Source organism: Sylvia atricapilla, chromosome 6, assembly GCF_009819655.1.
Source record: "Sylvia atricapilla isolate bSylAtr1 chromosome 6, bSylAtr1.pri, whole genome shotgun sequence".
Classification (NCBI taxonomy): Eukaryota; Metazoa; Chordata; class Aves; order Passeriformes; family Sylviidae; genus Sylvia; species Sylvia atricapilla.
Window position 1 is genome coordinate 10,813,855 of NC_089145.1, and position 20,330 is coordinate 10,834,184.

Genomic DNA, 20,330 nt, shown 5'->3' on the forward strand with positions numbered 1-20,330 from the left:
AAAAGTTGTTCTCGTGGACTTTTGAGAGGACTCTTATTTTCCAGAAATCTTTTTACCAGAATACTTAACATGCTTCAATGATGTGATAAATACAGACTCCAGCTCAGAGCTGGATTCGGGTCAAACATCATCTTTGCTTTTGTTTAGCATAGTTTTGTATTAGGTTATGAGAACAAAAACAATCCACAAACAGTTTATTCTCTGCCCCCTATGTAACAGCCAGGGTTCAATACAGGATGAAATTGCCCCTCCTCTTTGTTGATTAATTATGATTTTCAGATGGGTTTGTGTGCAGCTAGGCTGTTTGATATCTTTGAAACTTCAAATCAGTGTAACCCCGAAAGACTGAAGAGCTCCTTTCAAGGAGGTCCTAGAACAACAGAGCCATTAGTCATTTGGAAAGTATTTACAAAACAAGTGAAATTGGAAAAGCAAGGATGAAATCCACCTCCTAGATGGCAAGCAGAGGAATTTAAAAGGTGTCTAGGTATGCACTCAGAAATAGAGCTCTAGGATATTTCTTTGTTTGCTTTCTCCACATTCTTGGAGTTCTTTTGGGCCTTTTTATGGATTCCGTATTTTCTGTCTCTTATTTGTTTTCCCCGAATTGTTGACTTCCTTTCAGCAGAGGATGATTGGATGGGATTTTTTTTTTTCCCCAGAACCTTTCAAAAAAGCGTTTTTAATCAAGTGGATGGATCAGTGTTGAATAGCACCAGGTTATTTCCTTTTTAAGAAGCAGATCTCTCTATCACATTTTTGTTACTAGCGGTTTTCTATACTTTGCAAGGTGAGGCCAAAATTGGAACATTTAAGCAATAGAAATGTAATGGTTGTGACATATGAATGCTGGAATTGCTGGCTTGCTGAGTCTTTGAAGTGCATTACCAACCTCAGTTCCCAGTGTAGGGGCAGAGCTGGCAGACTGTTTCCCAGCTAAGCTCTCCCATGTGACCAGAGTTTGAACTGTTGTGGGTGTCTTGGTGCCAGCACTACGACTTGGATTTACCAAAATATTTTGTATTTGATCTTATGAGAATTCCAGATGCTGCCTAGTGAAGATACCTTAGTATTAGGACGTAAATTTAAAATAGGAAATAAAAACTTCTTCCAAGTGTGTAATAGCTGTCAAAATGAATGAGACGTGTACATGTATCTGTATTTCCTGAAGGGCATAATACTGTGAAAATACGGGAATTTTGCTACAATATTTTGGAACCCTCCAATTTCTGAAATTCTCAGATTGTTTTCTGGTTTCTAACATGTCATCTCTTTAATACACAGTTAATTAAAGTAGCATTTGATGAAGAAGTGAGTCCCGAAGTGGTGGAAATATTTAAGAAACAGTTGATGAAGTTCCGTTATCCTCAGTCCATCTTCAGCACTTTTGCCTTTGCAGCTGGGCAAACAGCACCACAGATAATTCTACCAAAACAGAAAGAAAAGAACACTTCATTCCGGTACAGTCTTTCTTTTTTTTTCCTTTTTTACTGATGTTCATGTTTTGTGCTATCCAAATGCACTGAACAACCTGAAAGCTCTGCACAAGTGGAGATCATGTCAAAATAAGGGGTTGCTATTTTGCATTTCTTTGTATTTCCTGAGTAAGAGATAGATTACTAGGATACAGATGTTTATTTGGGATAGAAATTTTATTATTTATCTCAACTTCTGGCTGCAGTAGTTTTGAACAAGCACCTTTATTACATTTTGAAACAAAAAATAGAAGTAGCATCTTGAGCTATGCAAGCTCAAGATTAATTGTGTATTACTTTGTAATTAGCAGCCTAGCCACTTACAGCCTTGTGTGGATTAGGATTAATTTTACCCTGTGCATTTGTCCTACTTCTTTTTAATTTAGAGTTTGAGCTTTTAGGTCCTCTTTCGAGTTTTATGTTACATGTTAAATTTTACTGGACCAGCTGCAGCATTAGTCTATTCCAGGGTGGTAGTTCCTGTGATTCTCTGTTGGTTAGTGCATTGTTGACACAGAAAAGAGAATCTCAATCTAGTCATGAAATCCTAAAATTAAAAGGTAATTTCTCTTTTTTCTGCCTTTGCTTTGGCAGCTTTCTAGATGTATTGCATTACTAGCAAAATTAAAAAAACTAAAGAAATATGATATCTGCTTATTCATTACCAGTAGAAAACATGACACAAATTTATCTCAAAGTAATGCTATTTTTGTTTTCTCATATTAATCTAGGAAGCAATTTCTCTGAAGTTTATAATTGTTTGTATTAAGAGAAAAATTATTAAATCCGTTTTATTTGTGTTCATCATAGAGATCTGTAAATGCTATCAGGCAGAATCAGATTAATATTTCCAAATACTTTTGTTGTTTTGGATTTCTAGTACCTTCTCCAAAAGCATTGTGAAGGGAGCAAAACGTGCTGGGAAGATGACAATTGGGCGCCAGTACTTACTGAAGAAGAAAACGGGCACCATCGTGGAGGAACGAGGGAATCGGCCTGGCTGGAATGAAGAAGATGATATCTCTGGTAAGAGTGTGCCTTTTTATCCACATTAGTTCATAAATCTATCCTGTTGTGCTTCCATTCTGGTCAATTGAATGGGAAATGCCTTCAACAAGAAATTGAAGGGTTTTCCTAGACAGGAAGGAGAAGGGTTTCAAATCTCTGCATTTAGTGAGCGTTTTCTTTTGCAGCGAGAAGAGGAAGTTGACTTAATTCAGTGGTGCAGCAAAGTACTAGATTATTTTTTAATTATCAAACTGTTTAAGTATGGTATCTTTTAGATCATTTTTACGTCATGTTGGTGGGGGTGAAACAGCACAGAAGCATGCTGCAGCTTCCATTTATCTCTAGACATCTGGCATCTGCAGCTAGTCTCTGATGAGAAAGCAGTACCTGTGAGGTGCAAGAATGAGCAAATTGGAGACCTTTGTGGATGTGGAACTGACAAATGATTTCTGAAAGCAGCAGAACTCATTACTGCTGAAAGTACCACTTCCCATATTTTTAATTGAAATTATTTTGAGGTAGAAGGTAGAAAGGAGTTTGGGCACTTTGAGTGGTTTGTGTGATGGTGTGGGCTTTGACTTTGCCCAAAAAACCTTTTTTCCTCCCATATGCTGCTGTCTGTATATCCTTATCGCTGCTAATTTATGTTAAACCACTAGAGGGAACCAGATTCTCCTGTACATAAACAGGTGGTGTTTTGTCAAAGCATTCTTTCTTAAAAAAAAAAAAAAAATAGGCATCTCAGATAATGAAGTGTTCTTCAAACATTGATAATTCCTTCCAAACATCAAACAAGCTGAATTCTCCTGTTGAATATTTGCTCACTGAGCAAGGCAACTCATGTGACTTAGGAGCAGATGTATGAAAGTTGTCTAAAGCAGGACTGTTCTCTCTGAAATGGAAGAAAGCCATTCCAAGCGAGCTTAAAAATAGTTTCTCTTCTTTCATTCCAGATAAAGTGATGAGAAATAGGCAAAAATAAAGGTTTGGAAAACACAGAGTGTCTTTAGAGTGCTGAAAAATTATGTTCTTAATTGAATTTCCAGCATCCTCTTGGTGTGTTGAGTTAGCATGTGTTCTGATGTTACATGTTCTTTGGGCTGTACCTGGGTGGTTTAGGAGTGATTTTGTGTCCTTCACCCAGAGACACCAGGCACAGTTCTACCTGTGTATTCGTAGTCTCTTGATGATGAGGAAGTTTCAAGAGTTTTTGCATTGCTGATACACAAAACAACAGTATTCTCCATGAACACAGGGGCTGTATAAGATTAGTGATGGTCACTTCTTTCCTTCCCTTAAAAGAAATATAAAATGGTAACTTGTGAGTCTTTAGGCCTGCTGCTTTCCAGGTGTCTTGGCTGGGAACCTGTTAAGGTGACCAAAGGCAGAGCCTGCTTTTCTGTCCGTGCAGCCCTGGCACATCAGGGACAGGGAGCTGTCAACAGCAGTGACTCTGCTTCAGACAGAGTGCAGAGAGCCACAGGGAGAATCCCTGCAATTCCTTTTACACTGACTGCTGTGGCTTTGGCTCTGTTTTTGACTTGTTTGCAAGTCTCAGAAACTGAAGTATAGGAAACGGTGCAGCTGTGCCAACAATGAACTATCTACTGCAGGTGATGCACTGTCTTAATAAAGAAATGTTAAAGATAGGGCTGAAGGAACTTCAGAGACCAAGTAGTCCAACTTTGTACCCCAAGGCAAGATCAGCATTCTTCATCTGTTCCTTATGTGTTTGCCTAACTTCTTAAAAGTTTTCAAAGGTGAAAGTTCCACAACTCTAGGCAGCTCATACTAATACTTAAAACCATCCTTAATGCTGGAGAAAACAAGCAATTTTCTGAGATCCAGGACTAAATATAATCTTGCTGCAATTTAAGCCCTTCATTTCTTACTCTGCCAGTATATACATATAGAAGTGATAATTCCCCTCATTCTGATTGCAATGCATAACAATGATCTATTGTAATGTTTTTTGTTGTCTTATGAAGGTTGAATCTATGTTCAGTTCAGTTCTTTGGTTATTAGTCTTGATGGGCTTCTGATAATTTTCATTGCTCTTTTCTCAGGCATCTTTAGGTAGTCCACATATAACTTGCAATGTGATTTGGAAAACTGGGCACAGTACTGTAGTTATTAATTGTTGCCAGTGAATGTCTAATTTCTCTCAAATTCCTCCTCATCTCTTTGTTTTCGGAGTTTAGAATCTCTCAATCATTAATAAATCCTATTTTTTTATAGTGGTCATATGTGTGTGTTCAATAAAACAAGAGACTGTGAAACCTTCTTTTGAAAATAGTCATATCTCAAGAACAGCAAAACAAGGGATTATTCCTCATTTTTTCAAAATCAAATAAATCATGTAAACTTGAGACAGCAAAATATCTTCATCTCCCTCTTCAGCTTAAAGACATGGGTAGGAGCTCTGATGTTCAGCTTTTTATGCACAGGAGTATTTATGCACAGGAGTAAAAGTGTTTTGTAAAGTCTGATCACCAACGTACCTGCTTTCATGGGAGAAGAATCCATTTAGGAAAAAATATTTCCCAAAATGCCCCCTCATCTTGAGTCAATTATAGTTTCCATTCAAACCTGTTAAATACCAAGATTCTGTATGACCCAAAAAAATTATTTCTAAAACTCATTTAAATTTGTTTCTCATTAGTGCACTTCATACTTGGGATGCTGTGTGACTTCTTTTTACCATGAAAAATATGAAAAAAGAGGAAAAAGAGGAGAGATGCAGAGTGTTCAACTTTATTATTTAGATCAAATAGAGGAAAATTTTCTTTCTTTAGCTGAAAGGGCAAAGAAAATTTTTTATTGACTTTTAGGCTAAAGAAAATCATAGAGGTACTACTCCTGTAAATTCTGAATGTTGTCTATTGTCAGTAAAGTGTTAATTATAGCATGATTTTTATTTTCTAAATAAGTTTAAATTCCAGCTTTATGAAGTCCTGTTTTAAGTTTAAATCCTCATATACTTTTCAGTGCCTCATCCATGAAGAAATACTTCTCATATGCACATATTTCAATGCTTGAGGTGGTAGCAAGTAACTGATACATGCTGTGAGCAGTAAATCTGCTCTCAGAAGTATTTGGAAATGGTTGAAAGTGTCACTAATAGGCAGGTGGCAGGTTTTGTACAAAGACCTTGCTTGACTTGAATTTCAGAGTAGTTTGAACTTGTGACATAGTTTTTTATCTCTCACGGTTGAAGTTTTTTCTCTTTGGAAAGGATAGCTGATATGCACGGCTGAAGAAAGCTGCTGCTTGACATTGAAGCAGACATTCAGAACTCAACAGTCATCTCTTGTGAAATTACAATGCTGAAACTCTTCTTAGACTGAGCCAAGCCTTAAAAAGATTGTTACCTCTTCTGAAGCTAGTTTTAAAAAAATTGTGTGGTTTATTTTTATCTTGAATGTGTAATGAATCTGTAAAGAATTTGTAAACTGGTAAAGAAAGATGATCTGTCTTCAGTTCAAATGAATATGTGAGATAACTTTCTCCAGGATTTTAGCTAAGGAGGTGTCAACCATGCCAGTCACAAGCACAGTAGGTAACTTGGTGCTGTAGTCAGGTTTGCTTACTAAGACGCTGTTTTAGTGTGTATAAATTCAGTAAACTGTGGTCTGCGTGTCCTGGATCTTGCCATTCATCTCTCAGAGCAGGACAGACTTGTTTAGGAGAAAGTAGCTTTGTTTGCTCTGTAACTGCTGGCCTCCCCAGTAAGGTTTTTCCCTTTAGTTTCAGATGACAGCGAGCTGCACACCAGTGGTACCCTGAAAGCATCAGAAAAATCAACCATGGAGCAATTAGTGGAAAGAGCCTGTTTCAGGGACTATCAGCGTTTGGGGCTGGGGACCATCAGCACTAACTCTTCTCGCTCAAAAACGGAATACTTAAGGATAACTGCACTGAACAGGATGTATTCCCTTTGCAGGAGGTGAGTTTACAAATTCACTAAAGCAGCTGACACTAGAGACACACGTGTGTATATCTGCATTAATATATGTGCATTTTAAATCTCTTCTGTTCCTAAATAAAAAAAGCAAGCTTCAGAAGCAATTATAAATAATTATTTTCTTCGAATTAAAAACTGTGTTACAGTTGACTTCATGAAAGTAATTTACTATAAAAGTTTGTCATGTGCTGAAAGTCACATGCTGTGTTTTAGCACATCAGTGTTACTAAGTCCTTTTTTTTTGTTCTGAAAGCTGATGTAGTTTACTGACACTGCCCACAAAAATTCCTTTAATACAAAAGCCTATCTGCATGAGTCATATCAGAAGATATTTGCATTCTTCAGAGCCAGTTTAGGCTGGTCAATGCTTTTATTATGGACAATGGAATTGCCATGAAGAAGGGCACAGAAGAAAAATACTAGATCCTTTCTTGTTTTCTGACTTGTCTGGAGTACTGGTTTTGTTTAGTCACCATGGAGTACAGTTTCATTATGCTTTGGACATTATGCAGACAACCCTTTCCTCCCCTAAACCCATGAGGTTTTAATATTCTCTAGGCTTTTTTTGAAAATATAATTAGTATCTCAAAGAATTACAAATCTCAGGATATGAATACCTACTGCTATGGTTGCTGTGTAGACTGTAAATACCATGTACAATTTATTTTGTCTGAGGGCAGTTGAGTAAATGTTCAAGAACTGAATTTGCAGAAATAGTGTATATTGTAGAGGGAATAGAAGTTATCTAGTAAGCAGTAATTGTTGTTTGTTCCTCATCTTAGTTTCTTCTGAACACATAAAATTGGCATTTAAGTTGATTTTTTGGAGGAGATAGAAAATTATATTTCATATTGCTTGAATCCTTTTTTCACTTATGTGAACAAAACTGCCATCTTGCTGTTTTCTCTTTAAAGGTATTATATTAGTGAATTTCCTAATCTCTCAGTGTATTGCAGTGTTTTAAACAGAACACAAAATTGCACTGTCAAGCACTCTATTCCAAGGACTCTTGGCTGTGAAATTTAAATATATTTTTCCATAAACCAAATGCTATTGTTTTCATTGTGATACTTTAGGCAATCTAACATTCTTTCCTTTCAATTCTCATATTTCATATTCAATTGTCAAAACAGAACTACTGCATCATTTGCATACCTCAAATTCTGTTTTCTGTCATGCTTAAAAATACAGCTTGATTATAGTGACAGTTAAGGGAGATGCTAAGAAGAAAAATACTACCAAATAAAATGTAACCTTAAATGGAAAGTGATTAATAATGGTACTGTTACAAATTTTTCATCATTCAATTTCTATTTGAAATGCAGTTTGCTTAAATTAATGCATTTGCTAGGCTTGGACTAAAAATCACTTAAAAAAAATAAAAGCAATTCTAACAGTTAAGGTGTATTTCATTAAGATGTTTTCAGCTCGTAATTTTAGGAAGCTTTTTTTTTTTTTTCTTCTTTTCCTTGCTGAGCGTTTTGAAAGCAATTTTAACTGTTGAATTGTTTGATTTTTTTCCCCCCTTTGGCGTCAATGCAGTTATCCTGGGCTGCTGGTGGTGCCCCAGTCTGTGCAGGACAGCAGCCTGCAGAGGGTGGCTCGCTGCTACCGCCACAATCGCCTGCCCGTCGTCTGCTGGAAGAACACCAAAAACAGCACCCTGCTGCTCAGGTCTGGGGGCTTCCATGGGAAAAGCGTGGTGGGCCTCTTCAAATCCCAGAACACACATCCCACGGGTGAGTTGGGGCAGCCAGGCTTTTTCTGTAGAGGGAATTGCACGTGGAAATGCTCGTTCTGCCAGAGGGAAAATCAGTGATTCGATTGAATCGAAAGTCTCAGGATGGAAGTGGTTATCTGATATTATTAGTTACTCTGTGTCAAAATCCTGGATGGTATGAAAGCTGTTCCAAAAATGTGAATGAAGAATTTGGACAGAGATTGGTCCAACACAAGGTTTATCAGAATAGTTCATTTTTTGGAAGAACGTAATATTAGGGTAACATTAATTTTGGAAATAACATTCGTTGACTTCCATCATTCACAGGCAGTGTTTAGGACACTTCTGACTTCCTGCGTTTCCATCTCATGCTGATAGCTTTTTCAGAGTTAATTTCATGCCAGGAATGAGTCAGTATTTTCTTTAATCAAACTAATAGTTGTTTTAAAATTATTCCAGAATTCGGCCATAATTTTTCTTTTTGGATGAAAAGGAAATGTGAGGTCATATTGGAGTACCAGAAACTCACCAAGATTGCAGAGAAATTCTATTGTCCTTTTTATGTTTGTGTTTCTCCCCAGTAATGGCTAAAATGCAACTAAAAGTTTTTACTCTGTTCAGGTGTGTTCTACAGAATTTTTCAAAACCTATAAGAAGTATACTGTGCACCTATGTACAAGTGCCATAAAAGTAATTTGAAGATAACATGATTTAAATATGTTTTACATAGTCCTTCATAATTTTTCCTTCACAGAATACCTTTATGAAGGCCACATTTTTCCTTCTTTTTAAGAGCAATTTATATCAGACATAATGAGTTTTTGCGTGTATCAAATGCACCTTTAAAATCTCATTATTTCAAAGATTTTAGAAAAATGTTTTTAATGTTAGTGTCTGGACTGACTGTTAAGGCTAATTTGGGAATCACTAATTATCTTCCAAATATTCATTGCTTTAACACTGATTGAATGTATCTCTTCAGTGTTTTATGGGAGCATTTTTTAGTTGGATCGATGAGCAGGGAAGGCAATGAATTGAAATCTATATCATGTGTTTTTGTTGAAAGGATTAATAAAATGCATCAGTGAAGTACTACCAATAGTTGACACAGCAGCTACCAAAGCTAGTGTCTTCACCAGTTCTTCCACGTGCTTATGGTGTGAATCCAAGGCATGGCAATTCAAATGTTAGTCTTCAGCTGATTTAATACTGATTGTCCTGGCTGAAATACAGATGAGGCATCTTTAACCTGGTACAAATAGAGAATAAATTGAAAAAACATCTGCAGGAATAGCCTCAAAATCATGTAAAGAGAAACACTGTGATGTCTGCTATAGTAGTTTTCTGATGGTTTCTTTTCTTAGTTTTATATAGCCTTTTATATTGCCACTGTAATATGTCCACCAGAATATTATGGAGCAGATAAACAGACTGGCAGGAGCTGTGTCTGACAGATACTTGCTTCTGGAGTTACTGTTTCTTTTAAAGTGTGAAGAAAACAGAGACTTCCCTCAGGAAGGTACAGCAAGGAAAATGGAGACTGTTTATTGGGTGTTTATCTTACTCTTAATGAAGTTGAAGCTTGTTGAAACACACCTGATGAACACAGGTAGTTACACACAGCTGCCTCAGCAGGACTTGTGTGTGGTAATGCAAAGTCTGTAATGAAAAATGCATTGTGGAAACCAAGAGGGCAAAGATAATCTGAAGTTAAATTCGAATTGACACATTCATTCCTTCCTACGAAGAGACTTCATAGGGAAAGATTTTTATTGGTCAGTTCTGGACTGATCCGGAGAAACAAGGAGGGCCTGCTGTAACTTCAGGAACAATTTTGTGATTTCCTGTTACATGGTGTGTTATGCAAGTTTTCAAAGCATAGTTGGAGGTCAATATGTTATATAAGAAGCACAGAACATATTTTTAGAGAAATTATGCACAGTACTTAATTTCTGTGTGGAACCAAACTGCATGTGCAACAGAATTGTGTTTTCTAACGTCTGTCCAAAAAAAAGATTGTTAACAGATGTTCAGATATGAGGTGGAGAGTATATAGGTCTTTTGAAATGTTCCTTTGAAACCTGCAAGTTGGTTTCTGAATTACTTTGACCTCTCTGGGAATTTTGTGGTAGAACTCTGTTCTTCTAAATATGACATTCTACACCTAAATTAGCATTTATCGATCAGCTACCCTGTGGAAAGAACATTTATGTTTCTTGGCTGTAGTAACACTACCCCAGAGAGCAGTTTCAGGTTCAGAACAGGTTCAGGCTGAGTTATTGATTGTATTAGAACTTGTAAGATAAAGATGGAGCAACCTGTGACCAGGCATATAAAGCACATATTAGCGTTGCAGGACTAAGCAATGCATTTCTTTCCTGACATAAAACCAAAATTAAACAGGATAAAATTGCTACTGGGATTGCCATCCCTCATCTTCTGTTTAAATCCATGTTGCTGTGGTGACCTTCACATGTGATACAGCTCTTTAAAGGTTCTCATTCCATGGAAATCCCAGTTTACCTGTGCTGGTAGGGGGTAATGCTTTGAGTCATCCCTAAATGACATCCCTAAATGTGGTAGGGATGAAGGGGCAAATTTTCCATCTCTAATCCATCATGAGGACATTTTTGCCCTCAGTCTTTAATTCTGACATCTGCTTGGTTCAGTGACCGACTTTGATGTAAGTCAAACTGTTTTCTAAAACGTGCACAATACTTTTCACAAAATAAAACTTTTAAAGTGCAAGTGGTATAGACATTATTCTTTCATTTAGACAGTTCATTTCTTTTAATTTAACTAAATTGTTAAGAACTTAATTGACTTTTCATAGTGTTATTTCAAGGGCTAGGGGACCCATAGGTCATTCCAGTAGATTTCAGGATGTGTAAATCCTGAAGGAGTAGAGAGAGTAAATAGGAGTAGAAGAGAAAATAATGTTCCTGCTCAGGTTTTTTTCCATTTGGTCAGACAAACAGCATGATGTTTCCTGCAGGAACATCATCGCTTCCTGATTGTACTTTCAATTCAGATACTAATTTCTATCTTGAAATTTCTTTTGCCACCTCCATCTAATTAGCTAACTGTCTATTAGTCTCCAGCATAGAATCGAATTGGATCATCATTGGAGAAAATTATTTACAATTTACCATTGTGTTTTGTCAAAATGCGCTCAATCAAATTCTTTAACTCTGTCTCTTATTCCAAATCTTGGCTCTTGTGAGCAAGATACCAAATCCTGGTTTAAGCAGCTCTGAACTTCTTGCCCTACAGTAAGTCCAAAGATGGCTGCAATAAACTAGAATTCCAAAAATCTTGTTTGGCATTTGAAAAGAAATAAACTGACTCATTGATACTGAACACTATTTTGTCCCTGTGCTATGGCCCAGGACCTGAGCTTCATCTCCTTTCCTTAAGCCCTTGCACCTGGACACATTGGGTAGAGTTTTTCTGGTTGGGATTATTTGTTTCTCTTATTTTTGAGGGGTTTTCCCCTTGGTTCTGTGTTTTGTTAATGGTTTCTTAACTTTTTTAATGGGGACTGTATCCCAAGGAACCTCCAAATACAGGTAAGTGGCCTGCCTTTTCAGGACTGAGGAGGAGCTGGTTGGGTGGGGGTTTTGACAAGTAGCACAAACTTAGAAATGTTACTTTTTGTTTGGAGAGTGAAGGGAAAGCTGCATTATCTTCGCTCAGTTTGTACTGATCATGTCATGGCTAGTGATGAATGGTTTAAGTAGTGACCATGAGGTAAAAGCTTCAGAAGTTCAGCTTTCTGTGGAATGGAAGAGAACATTGCTGGATCCTGCTGTGCAGCCAGGTGATGAACACCTTGTTATCAAAGGAAGGGCTTTTTGAACCTTTGGCAGACAAACTAGGACATTTCCAATGCTCTGCTTTACACAGTAAGCCTTTTATTCTATGTATTTACAAATCGTATTTTTTTCTTTTTTAATGCAATTCGTTCTTCTTGTGACTCTAGCTCCTGCTTCTCTAGAATCTTCAAGCAGTATAGAACAGGAGAAATACCTACAAGCCTTACTGAACGTGATATCCGTCCACTGCAAAATGAATGGCAGTAATACCCTCACTGTTAGCCCAACCATTGCCCTGTCTCCAGGTAAAACTGGTTTGTACACTGCTTTTCTCTGGCTGAGCTGACTAGTGACTTCTCTCTCTGATTTGCTGCTAGTTCAGTGTTCCATATGAATTCTGTTGTTTCTTTATGGTTAGACTTCCCAGGGAGCCTGTTCACTCTTGGTCTCAGTGAGTATGTTTTCTCTGTCTAAAGGATGTTTGTAATCTTTCCTGAAATACTTTTCATGAGTAATCTGGTAGTGAAGTCTTTTATAACTATTTAAGCATAAACTGCATATGGAGTAAAAGACTACCAAATTTTAAAGGATGCAAAATCTGTTCTATTTTATATAACGAGGCCAAATCTGCTGTGTTTTGTATAATGAGGAAGTATGAGGTTGTAAGATCAGAACAGGTAACACTGTTTAGCTGCAGCAGCAGTGGAAGGCATATAGGCCTCTTTATGCATTACATACTCGTAATGGGTTTCTGCTAATGTAATTTCCAAATAGAGCTCTTTTAGCAGTGAAAACTCTTTCAAAATACACTGGGTTTGAGTTATGCCTAGGTGGAACCATGAAGAAATTAATCCATGTTTTATTTCAGTTATTTTATAATGAAATCTGGTGAGGTTTAAGTGAGGGTAACCCCAATGTGTCGGGAAGGGCTGTATGTGACTTGAAATTGTCTGTCTCTTCTTAGTTGGTTGTAATTGGCCTAATACTGCCAAAGAGTGGCTTTTCTTGTAAAGTAACACCATCCCAAAGTGTGTGTGCTTTGCTTCATTTATTGTAAAATATGTTGATTGCTTAGCTGTATCTAACATGTCCATACTGTTGCCAAATGTACGCATGTGTCTTAAAAAATCAATCTAAAGTACAAAGTTGGCAAGAATTAGCTGTATTGGGTGAAAAAGGGCATTTTATCAGTCATATTAAGTGTTAGTCTTGTTAACACTGTAGCATTTTTAATGTTCTATTCTTTTTTTGGCTGACTTTAGGCACTGAAACGAGGGCTTCAAGAATGTCTACTGTGTTTAAGCAGGTAGTGCCAGGACATTTGGATGTAAATCTATCCAATAGCTTTTCTCGAGGAGGTTAGTAAGACTAGCTCAAAGTCTTTTATCTGAAGTAATAAATGATGAAAAAATGTCAGTGAAATAAAAATAATTATACTCTTTATTGATTCATTGCTCTGTGAAACAACAAAACAGAAATTAGATTGGCCTCAGTCTGCAACACTCTCTAATTTCTGTTCAAATCCTTTACTTACCATTGAAATAAAGACAGTTTCATGTTGGAATTAATGAAAAATTAAGCGCTCAGATAGGGATTATGTTTCTAAATTATTTGTGACTCGTCCATATTTTTAATTTGTCTGTGTATGGCCTGAAAATGCATATTTTTATATAAGAATTTAATAGTCTTTAGAATCTGCAATTACAGATCGTTCCAATATGTGTCTGAAGCTTAGGTGATGCTTCATAACATTGCAAATAGTCTGTGAATAATTTTAGTCTAAGTAGTAGGGAGTTACGTGGCCAGGTGTAGTAGGTAGGGAGATAAAGTACATTCTTTGGAAATAGTTATTCCTAGTTACAGGGGCTCATCAGTGTCATTTCTACCAAGAACATTTCATTCTGTTAGGGGGATTCCATCTACATGTACACTTCTTTTCTAATGGAATTAATAGGATTTTGTATGTGCAACATGTGCATACATTAATGTACCAAATTCCTTAAATATAGGTTTGTTAAAATAGGGATGAATCCATTCCATTAAAAAGAGCATCTTATATTTGCTTTATTACTTTTCAGCCTTGAAGGCTCCTTTTACAATTATTTCTAAGCATCTGAAAGTTGTTTTTTCTTCTCTTTTGATACCTCATCTAAAATTAGTTAGATTTACATTGACCTGCTGAGGCCCGCTCTAACCTAAACCTTCTTGTGTGATACAAAACCCACAGCCCCACATGAGGAAGGATAAAAATACTTTGTAGAGAAAAACTTCAGAAGAGATGGATGGGATTAAGGAAATGAGAGAAGGAAAAACACGAGAGGGAGGGTGAAAGGAAGATGCTCAGGGATTTATAGGGAAATGATGTGAGAATTGTGGCAGAAGGGGGAAAGAAAGGAAGGGCAGGAGAGGACGTGGGGCTCACCAAAGAATGGGGAAATCTGTGTATTTGCATTAATCATAGTAAATACATATTTCTCATCTAAGAGCCATGTTGATGGTGTGTGCTCAGTGTGTCGTTACTGTGTCCCAGCTGGAGATGAATGAAGCTGGTGATGTGGCTGGGAGAGCAGGGGGAACAGTGGCTGGATCAGGGGTGCTGTGCCCACGCTGGCTGAGCCCTGGAGCAGTGGCAGTGCTGGTGGCTGGCAGCAGAGCTTGGGTTGTGTTCCAGCCCCTTGTGCCAGCACAAAAGCCAGGCAGTGCTGAGGGGCAGTGAAGGTGCGGCAGATAAGTCAGGGAGAGCTCACTGCTGGCTGTGTGGAAGTTGTCTTCTGAAGATAAAGCATTGCTGAAATAACTGCTGCTGGTTTCTAGGATTAGAGGTCGTGGCAAGTGTGATAGGATGAGTTTGTTGCTACTCAAAGAAGAAAAAAAGGAGCCTGAAGGCAGTATTGGGTCACAGACGTGCTGTTTCATTGGACATGGAAATCTGTTGGCTGAATTTCAGCAGTAATCAGGAGGAGGGCAGGGAAGTTATCTTGTGTCTTGCTGGATGGCTGCCACACCTGCCCTGTGTATCTGAAAGGTGTCTGTTCACAGTTCAGCAGGATACACGAGGACTTTGCTGAAACATGAGAACGTTTGACAAGTACAGTGGGAGCCCTAGGGAAGGTGAGAAGTTGACAGGGGAAGAGGGAACAGAGAAAGGGAATATCTCCCTGGAGAGAAGTAAACACTAGGGGGTTTAGATTAGCTGATACAATTATTTTAAAAGAAATTCTAAAATACACAGAGTATATAAAATCTCTAAAATTGTTCTCAAATCCCATATTACAAACTTTCTCACTACTTTTTCACAGCTAGATATATTTCATATGTGAAGCAGCGAGCAGCTATGGGTTATACACTACACTGTGCAAAATACAATAGCAGTGTTTTTGTGGTTTGGATTCTGGACCACTCTTTCTTTCCTTGTGTTTATTGTCACACATACCAAGGCTCAGAAGCCAGGTTCAGCTATGATACACCAGTAGAAAATTACATTTTCTATTTTTTTTGTTCCAGACAATGTATTTGTAATACATACCATTTTAAAATATAAGTTAGAATATATATTCCGGTGCCTGAATCATATTTCTCATGTTTTTTAAAACCATCACTGTTCTGAACACTCATCAGTTGTTCTGAATATTTGTGTCTGTGTCAAGTATGATTTTTTACTTTATCTGGAACATTGTCACGAAGCATCTGCCCAAAGCTCAGTCAAGTTGGTTTTGATCTGAACTATTTGGTCAAATAGTTATGTTTCATAATATATTTTCATTCTCTGACCTTTTCTTGGTCGATATTTTTCATGAGAATTTTAAGTTCACTCAAAAGCCATAGCTTTTCGTCTAACATTACTTTGTGAGTATAATGTGGTTCTGCAGAGCAGCACTTCTTACCTGGCATTGCTGTGTAATTTAGCAGAATAAAAAGTTTTCTCAGTATGTTTTGCTGCTATTGGAGAAAAACGAGGCTATTTCTAATTTAAAAATACAGACCCAGCTCAGAGAATTGTTTTCAAAGCAGGAAGCATTAACATTTTGAGTAGGATTTAACAGCATATTTGTATTAAAAGGACTCAGTTATGTTGATGTGGGTTTTGAGCCAAAGATATATGCGCTGATAAACATATAAGGCTCTCACAGAAAATTATATTTTTGCAACAGGAGAGAAGATCTCTTCCTGTGATAGATATTGCATGTTTTCTAAATCGTATACTTGTACACAGGCCTTTAAAAATAGTTGTAGGTATTTAGAACTAGTATCTTGCATTCTGCTTTAATTTTGAGGTCGATCAAATTCTACATTTCATGTCCCTAGACTAAACCAGTTTTTTATAACAGACATTAATGTTGGGATTTTTAATTAAACTAACTCTCAGCTGCATAAAAACTTTCAATAAATTATTCAGCAGAATGATTTAATCATTACATTTCCTTTGGTATTATAATTATGGAAAAAGACATTATTGCTTTGCTACATGTTCGAAGCTATTGCAATGACAATAGAAATTATTCCTCTTTGATAAATGGATACCTCCTTCCCATTTTATATTGGTTTTGTGGCTTGATTGATGTTTTGTCTTGTGATGCCTAAGATTTGTGCTGTCTGATAAATCATGTACTATAAAGAAATGCAATATATACTAGCTCTTTGGAAATTAATAAGTAACCCTTTTCTTCTCTCCTGCAATGTGTTTCGCTGCAATGTGCATTCCATTCCTCCTCCTTCTGTCTTAACTGTTATCTGCCAGTCCTTGGGTACAGAGATAAATGTTTCACTCATTCAAATTCCAAATCAGCAACTAAGGAAAGAGTCCATCAAGGTACTGTATCTGTGTCCTGAAAGCCCTTTCTTTTCTACCATCCTCTGCTACAATGTCCTAATTCCTTCTAAAGTGATACTGACAGAAAGCCTTGTTTCTGCATTATCAAAATTTGGGGGTTTTTAGCTCAGTGTTGTGGATTTGTTATGTTTTGGAGGTTTTTTGCCCATTGAATGTATGCACAGTGACAATGGTGTAACACAGAGCGATATGCAGAAAATTTTCTGTGTGAAAATTTTAAACAGCTAAAAATCAGTTCTGAAAAAGAGTAGTATTAGTATTAGTACTGCTTTAGTAAACTAGCTAAGAAACACTGTTATCTCTCTGGTCAATGAATTTCTTTCCATAGTTATTAATGTTAATGAACAGGGGGAAATTGATTGCTGTCAAAACAGAAAGTCATAATAACACATTGTACACCAAGCAATGAAAGCAAGATACTGCTAACAAAAATAAACTACTAGGAAAAAGTACAATAGAAATATAATTGTGCCTTTTAATCACTGCTGTCCTTGCTGGTAAACATGTTCATCTGCATGAATTTGTAGCCAGTTTTGTTGCTTCTGGTGTGCCACAAGTCCTAATGATGCGTGTACTTGTGAAATTCTCCAGAGTGTCACTGTGTATTTTTGTACACTTCATCTTTGGGGACAGCAGTCTGTGTTGGAGCTTGCATTTTTCATACCAAATGAATGAGAACTTCTTTCTCTATTTAATTGAGTGTTTGCTGTGATTGATGCCTGCTAAAGTCTTTATTATTTCACGTGTAGTAGCTAAGATGTGGAATAAAAGTTTGTACTAAACACACTCCTTTACTACTTGAGGTTTTTTATAGAAGTGGCTGGCTGTGAAGTGGGAGCTTTTGAGAGCTGTTACTGGCTCAGAACTCCTTGCCAGCCACTCTCAGTTGCTGCAGTTCATCTGCTCACATCTCAGACTAACAGCCACACAGGCAGACAAGCTCAGCTGTACAGACAGGTCTCTGTTGAGAGTTATCATATAGATTTTTTTTTTAATAGAAACCTAATACTGCTTCTAAAAAATAGAATAAAATTATTTTGCTGGTTGAGCTATATCTGTGGAATTTACTGTTATCTGCATCTTTTTTCTTCTGTGTAAGCAATGTTAACTATGCACATTATTGGATTTTCCTGAAGAGGGGTGGGTGTTGGTCCTATAGTATCTAAATTTCTAGTACTATGAGGTATTTCTGGTGCCTCTTTTGGATATCTTGCTTCACAGATTTATGGACAAGAGTCTCTTGTAATAATCTGATTTACTGCATATTGAGATAAAGGATTTCACACTGCCATTTGGATGCCAAATTTAGTGTGCTTAAAGGGATTTGATTTTCAAGTAGTGCTGTTCATACTCTGAAAATCCAATACCTTTCACATGCCTCACATTGCACACACAAAAACAATCTCACAAAATCCTGGTTATTAATCGAGGTACAAGAAACAGAAAAATATTTACTGCTTGTCTTTCCTTCTAGCACTAAACAGGCCTTGGTAATTTGGTTGATCTCTACTTTATCTTAGTTAAACTCACCAAAACTTACTCAGGCATGATGAGATTAGAGCATGTCTGTGTGCTGTAGGAGGTTCCTCCCCTGGCAGTGCCAATGGAGCTGCAGCAGCAAGGTGGACGATGTGCAAACTCAGAGTGTGGTTGGGATGTTGGTGTGATGCCAGTCCAAAATTGCTGCTTGCAGGTGCAGTCTGTGGTTCCTCATCTCACTGCACTTCATGTTGTTGCAGGCTTTGGGATTTCTGTACTTTCCTGATTTCTGTCCCTCTGGAAATCTCATTTCCATGCGCTTACATGGACGTTGCTATTTGCAAGTTGTGATTTGTCACTGATACCACAGCAACTATTCTCTCTACAGTAGAATACACTGTGCAGAGTTAGATGAGTGTCTGAGCCTAAACAATAATGCAGTAGGATGGTTTTGACAGTTTTTGTTACAAATCTATTTCTTTCCAGTACATGCAGTTAATTATGTCTTGTGATGGATGCATGGGACGTGTTTTAGCATATATCTTAGGAATTATGGTCCCCAGTGCCTCACACAGAGTGTTTTTAAAATATTCTTCATCCTTACGAAGGTGTATGGGCGAGTCTTCGTTCAAGCAACCGATTTATCAACACTCAGACTCCGTTCATTGACGTTGGTGCAAGGCTTGCAGGGAAAGATAACACCCCTCCCTACAGCAGCAGCTCTTTTCTGCAGAGTCAGCTTCTCAGAAGACAAGCAGCCCTCTATATATTTGGAGAAAAATCTCAGCTACGGGTAATGACAATTTCTTGTTAATGTTAAATGTAGTTTTTATGTGGTTTAATTATTCCCATATTTTAAGGAACAGTAGATGATACTCCAGATAACATGGAAATATGTTATGACAGAAACAAGACGTTGTTAGCTGGGAAGCAATTATCAAGGAAGGAAACCTTCATTACTGTGGGCAGCACTATACTCACATCAAGCCAAACTGATGAGAATGACACCAACCCAGAACTCCTGATTCCATTACCTGAAGAGGACCATGATGTCTGCAGTTTTGTACATATTATTTGATAGATTTTAATGGTTTAGATGCGATTGTTTGAAAAGCAGGCATCCTCTAATTCTTAGTAGTTTTACTTGTTTTCTGAAAATGTTTTCAGGTTTCTTTTTTAAATCTCTGCATTCAAAGATTTAAAAACCCAGATTTTTTTTCTATTTTCTTTTTCAAAATGTGAACATACATAAAATATTAATTTTTTTAAAAATACAAAAGGTCCAAACCCCATTATTGGTAGTAGGAGAACACATCACTATTAATTTTTTTTCTAAAATTATGTTCTGTCAGAAGGTGGAGGAGACATACTGTACCAGAATAACACATCAGTTACATAGAATTAAATTACTGTATTCCACGAATAATGATTGTTTCTATTTGTATGATTTCTCGATGAATGATAAGTGAAGAGTTCAGTTGTGCATCTACAGCTGTATAGCAGAAGCTACTTTATTCTGCTAAATAACACATCACGTAAGTTGATAAGGAAAACAGAAATATACAACATTTTAAAGAAATGGTGCTACTTTCCTCAGTTGCTTTTGTCATGCATTATTACAGCTACCATTGTGGAGTTATTGAATATATTTTTGAGCCATGCCAATATATAAACAGAATTAAAACCAGGCTTTCACTTTCCTACATTTTTGCTTGGCGTTCTATGAAAGAGCTTAATGAAGATTATTTGCAGGCCAAGTTTAATTCAATGAAAGCAATTTCTGAAGAAAACTCAAAAAGTTTGGCATGAACATCTTCAGTGATGCTTCATACATGAGAATTGTTTCTCCTAATAATGCTCTCCATATTATCCTTTTGATTGTAATCCATTAGGTTTTGGTGGGGTTTTTTTCAATCAGCTGACTTGTTCTCTTAATTCAGTCCTCCTCTCTTATTGCTAAATGCAATAAGTTAAATAAACCATGAGGAATTCTGCTAGGAAAACCATCCAGCTGCTGCACTGTGCTGAACGAGGTTCT

The 20,330-nt window shown here is 37.0% G+C and overlaps 1 protein-coding gene across 1 annotated transcript in view; it reads left to right on the plus strand.

The window, feature by feature from the left end:
• The window catches only part of SBF2 (SET binding factor 2), a 230,777-nt gene that overhangs the window by 187,201 nt on the left and 23,246 nt on the right, over positions 1-20,330 (plus strand). The window contains exons 24-31 of the mRNA XM_066320756.1: positions 1,285-1,460; positions 2,356-2,501; positions 6,231-6,429; positions 7,990-8,186; positions 12,150-12,287; positions 13,245-13,340; positions 16,721-16,792; positions 18,901-19,085. Coding sequence (XP_066176853.1) covers positions 1,285-1,460; positions 2,356-2,501; positions 6,231-6,429; positions 7,990-8,186; positions 12,150-12,287; positions 13,245-13,340; positions 16,721-16,792; positions 18,901-19,085 — 1,209 coding nt within the window. The remainder of the gene's footprint in view (positions 1-1,284; positions 1,461-2,355; positions 2,502-6,230; positions 6,430-7,989; positions 8,187-12,149; positions 12,288-13,244; positions 13,341-16,720; positions 16,793-18,900; positions 19,086-20,330) is intronic.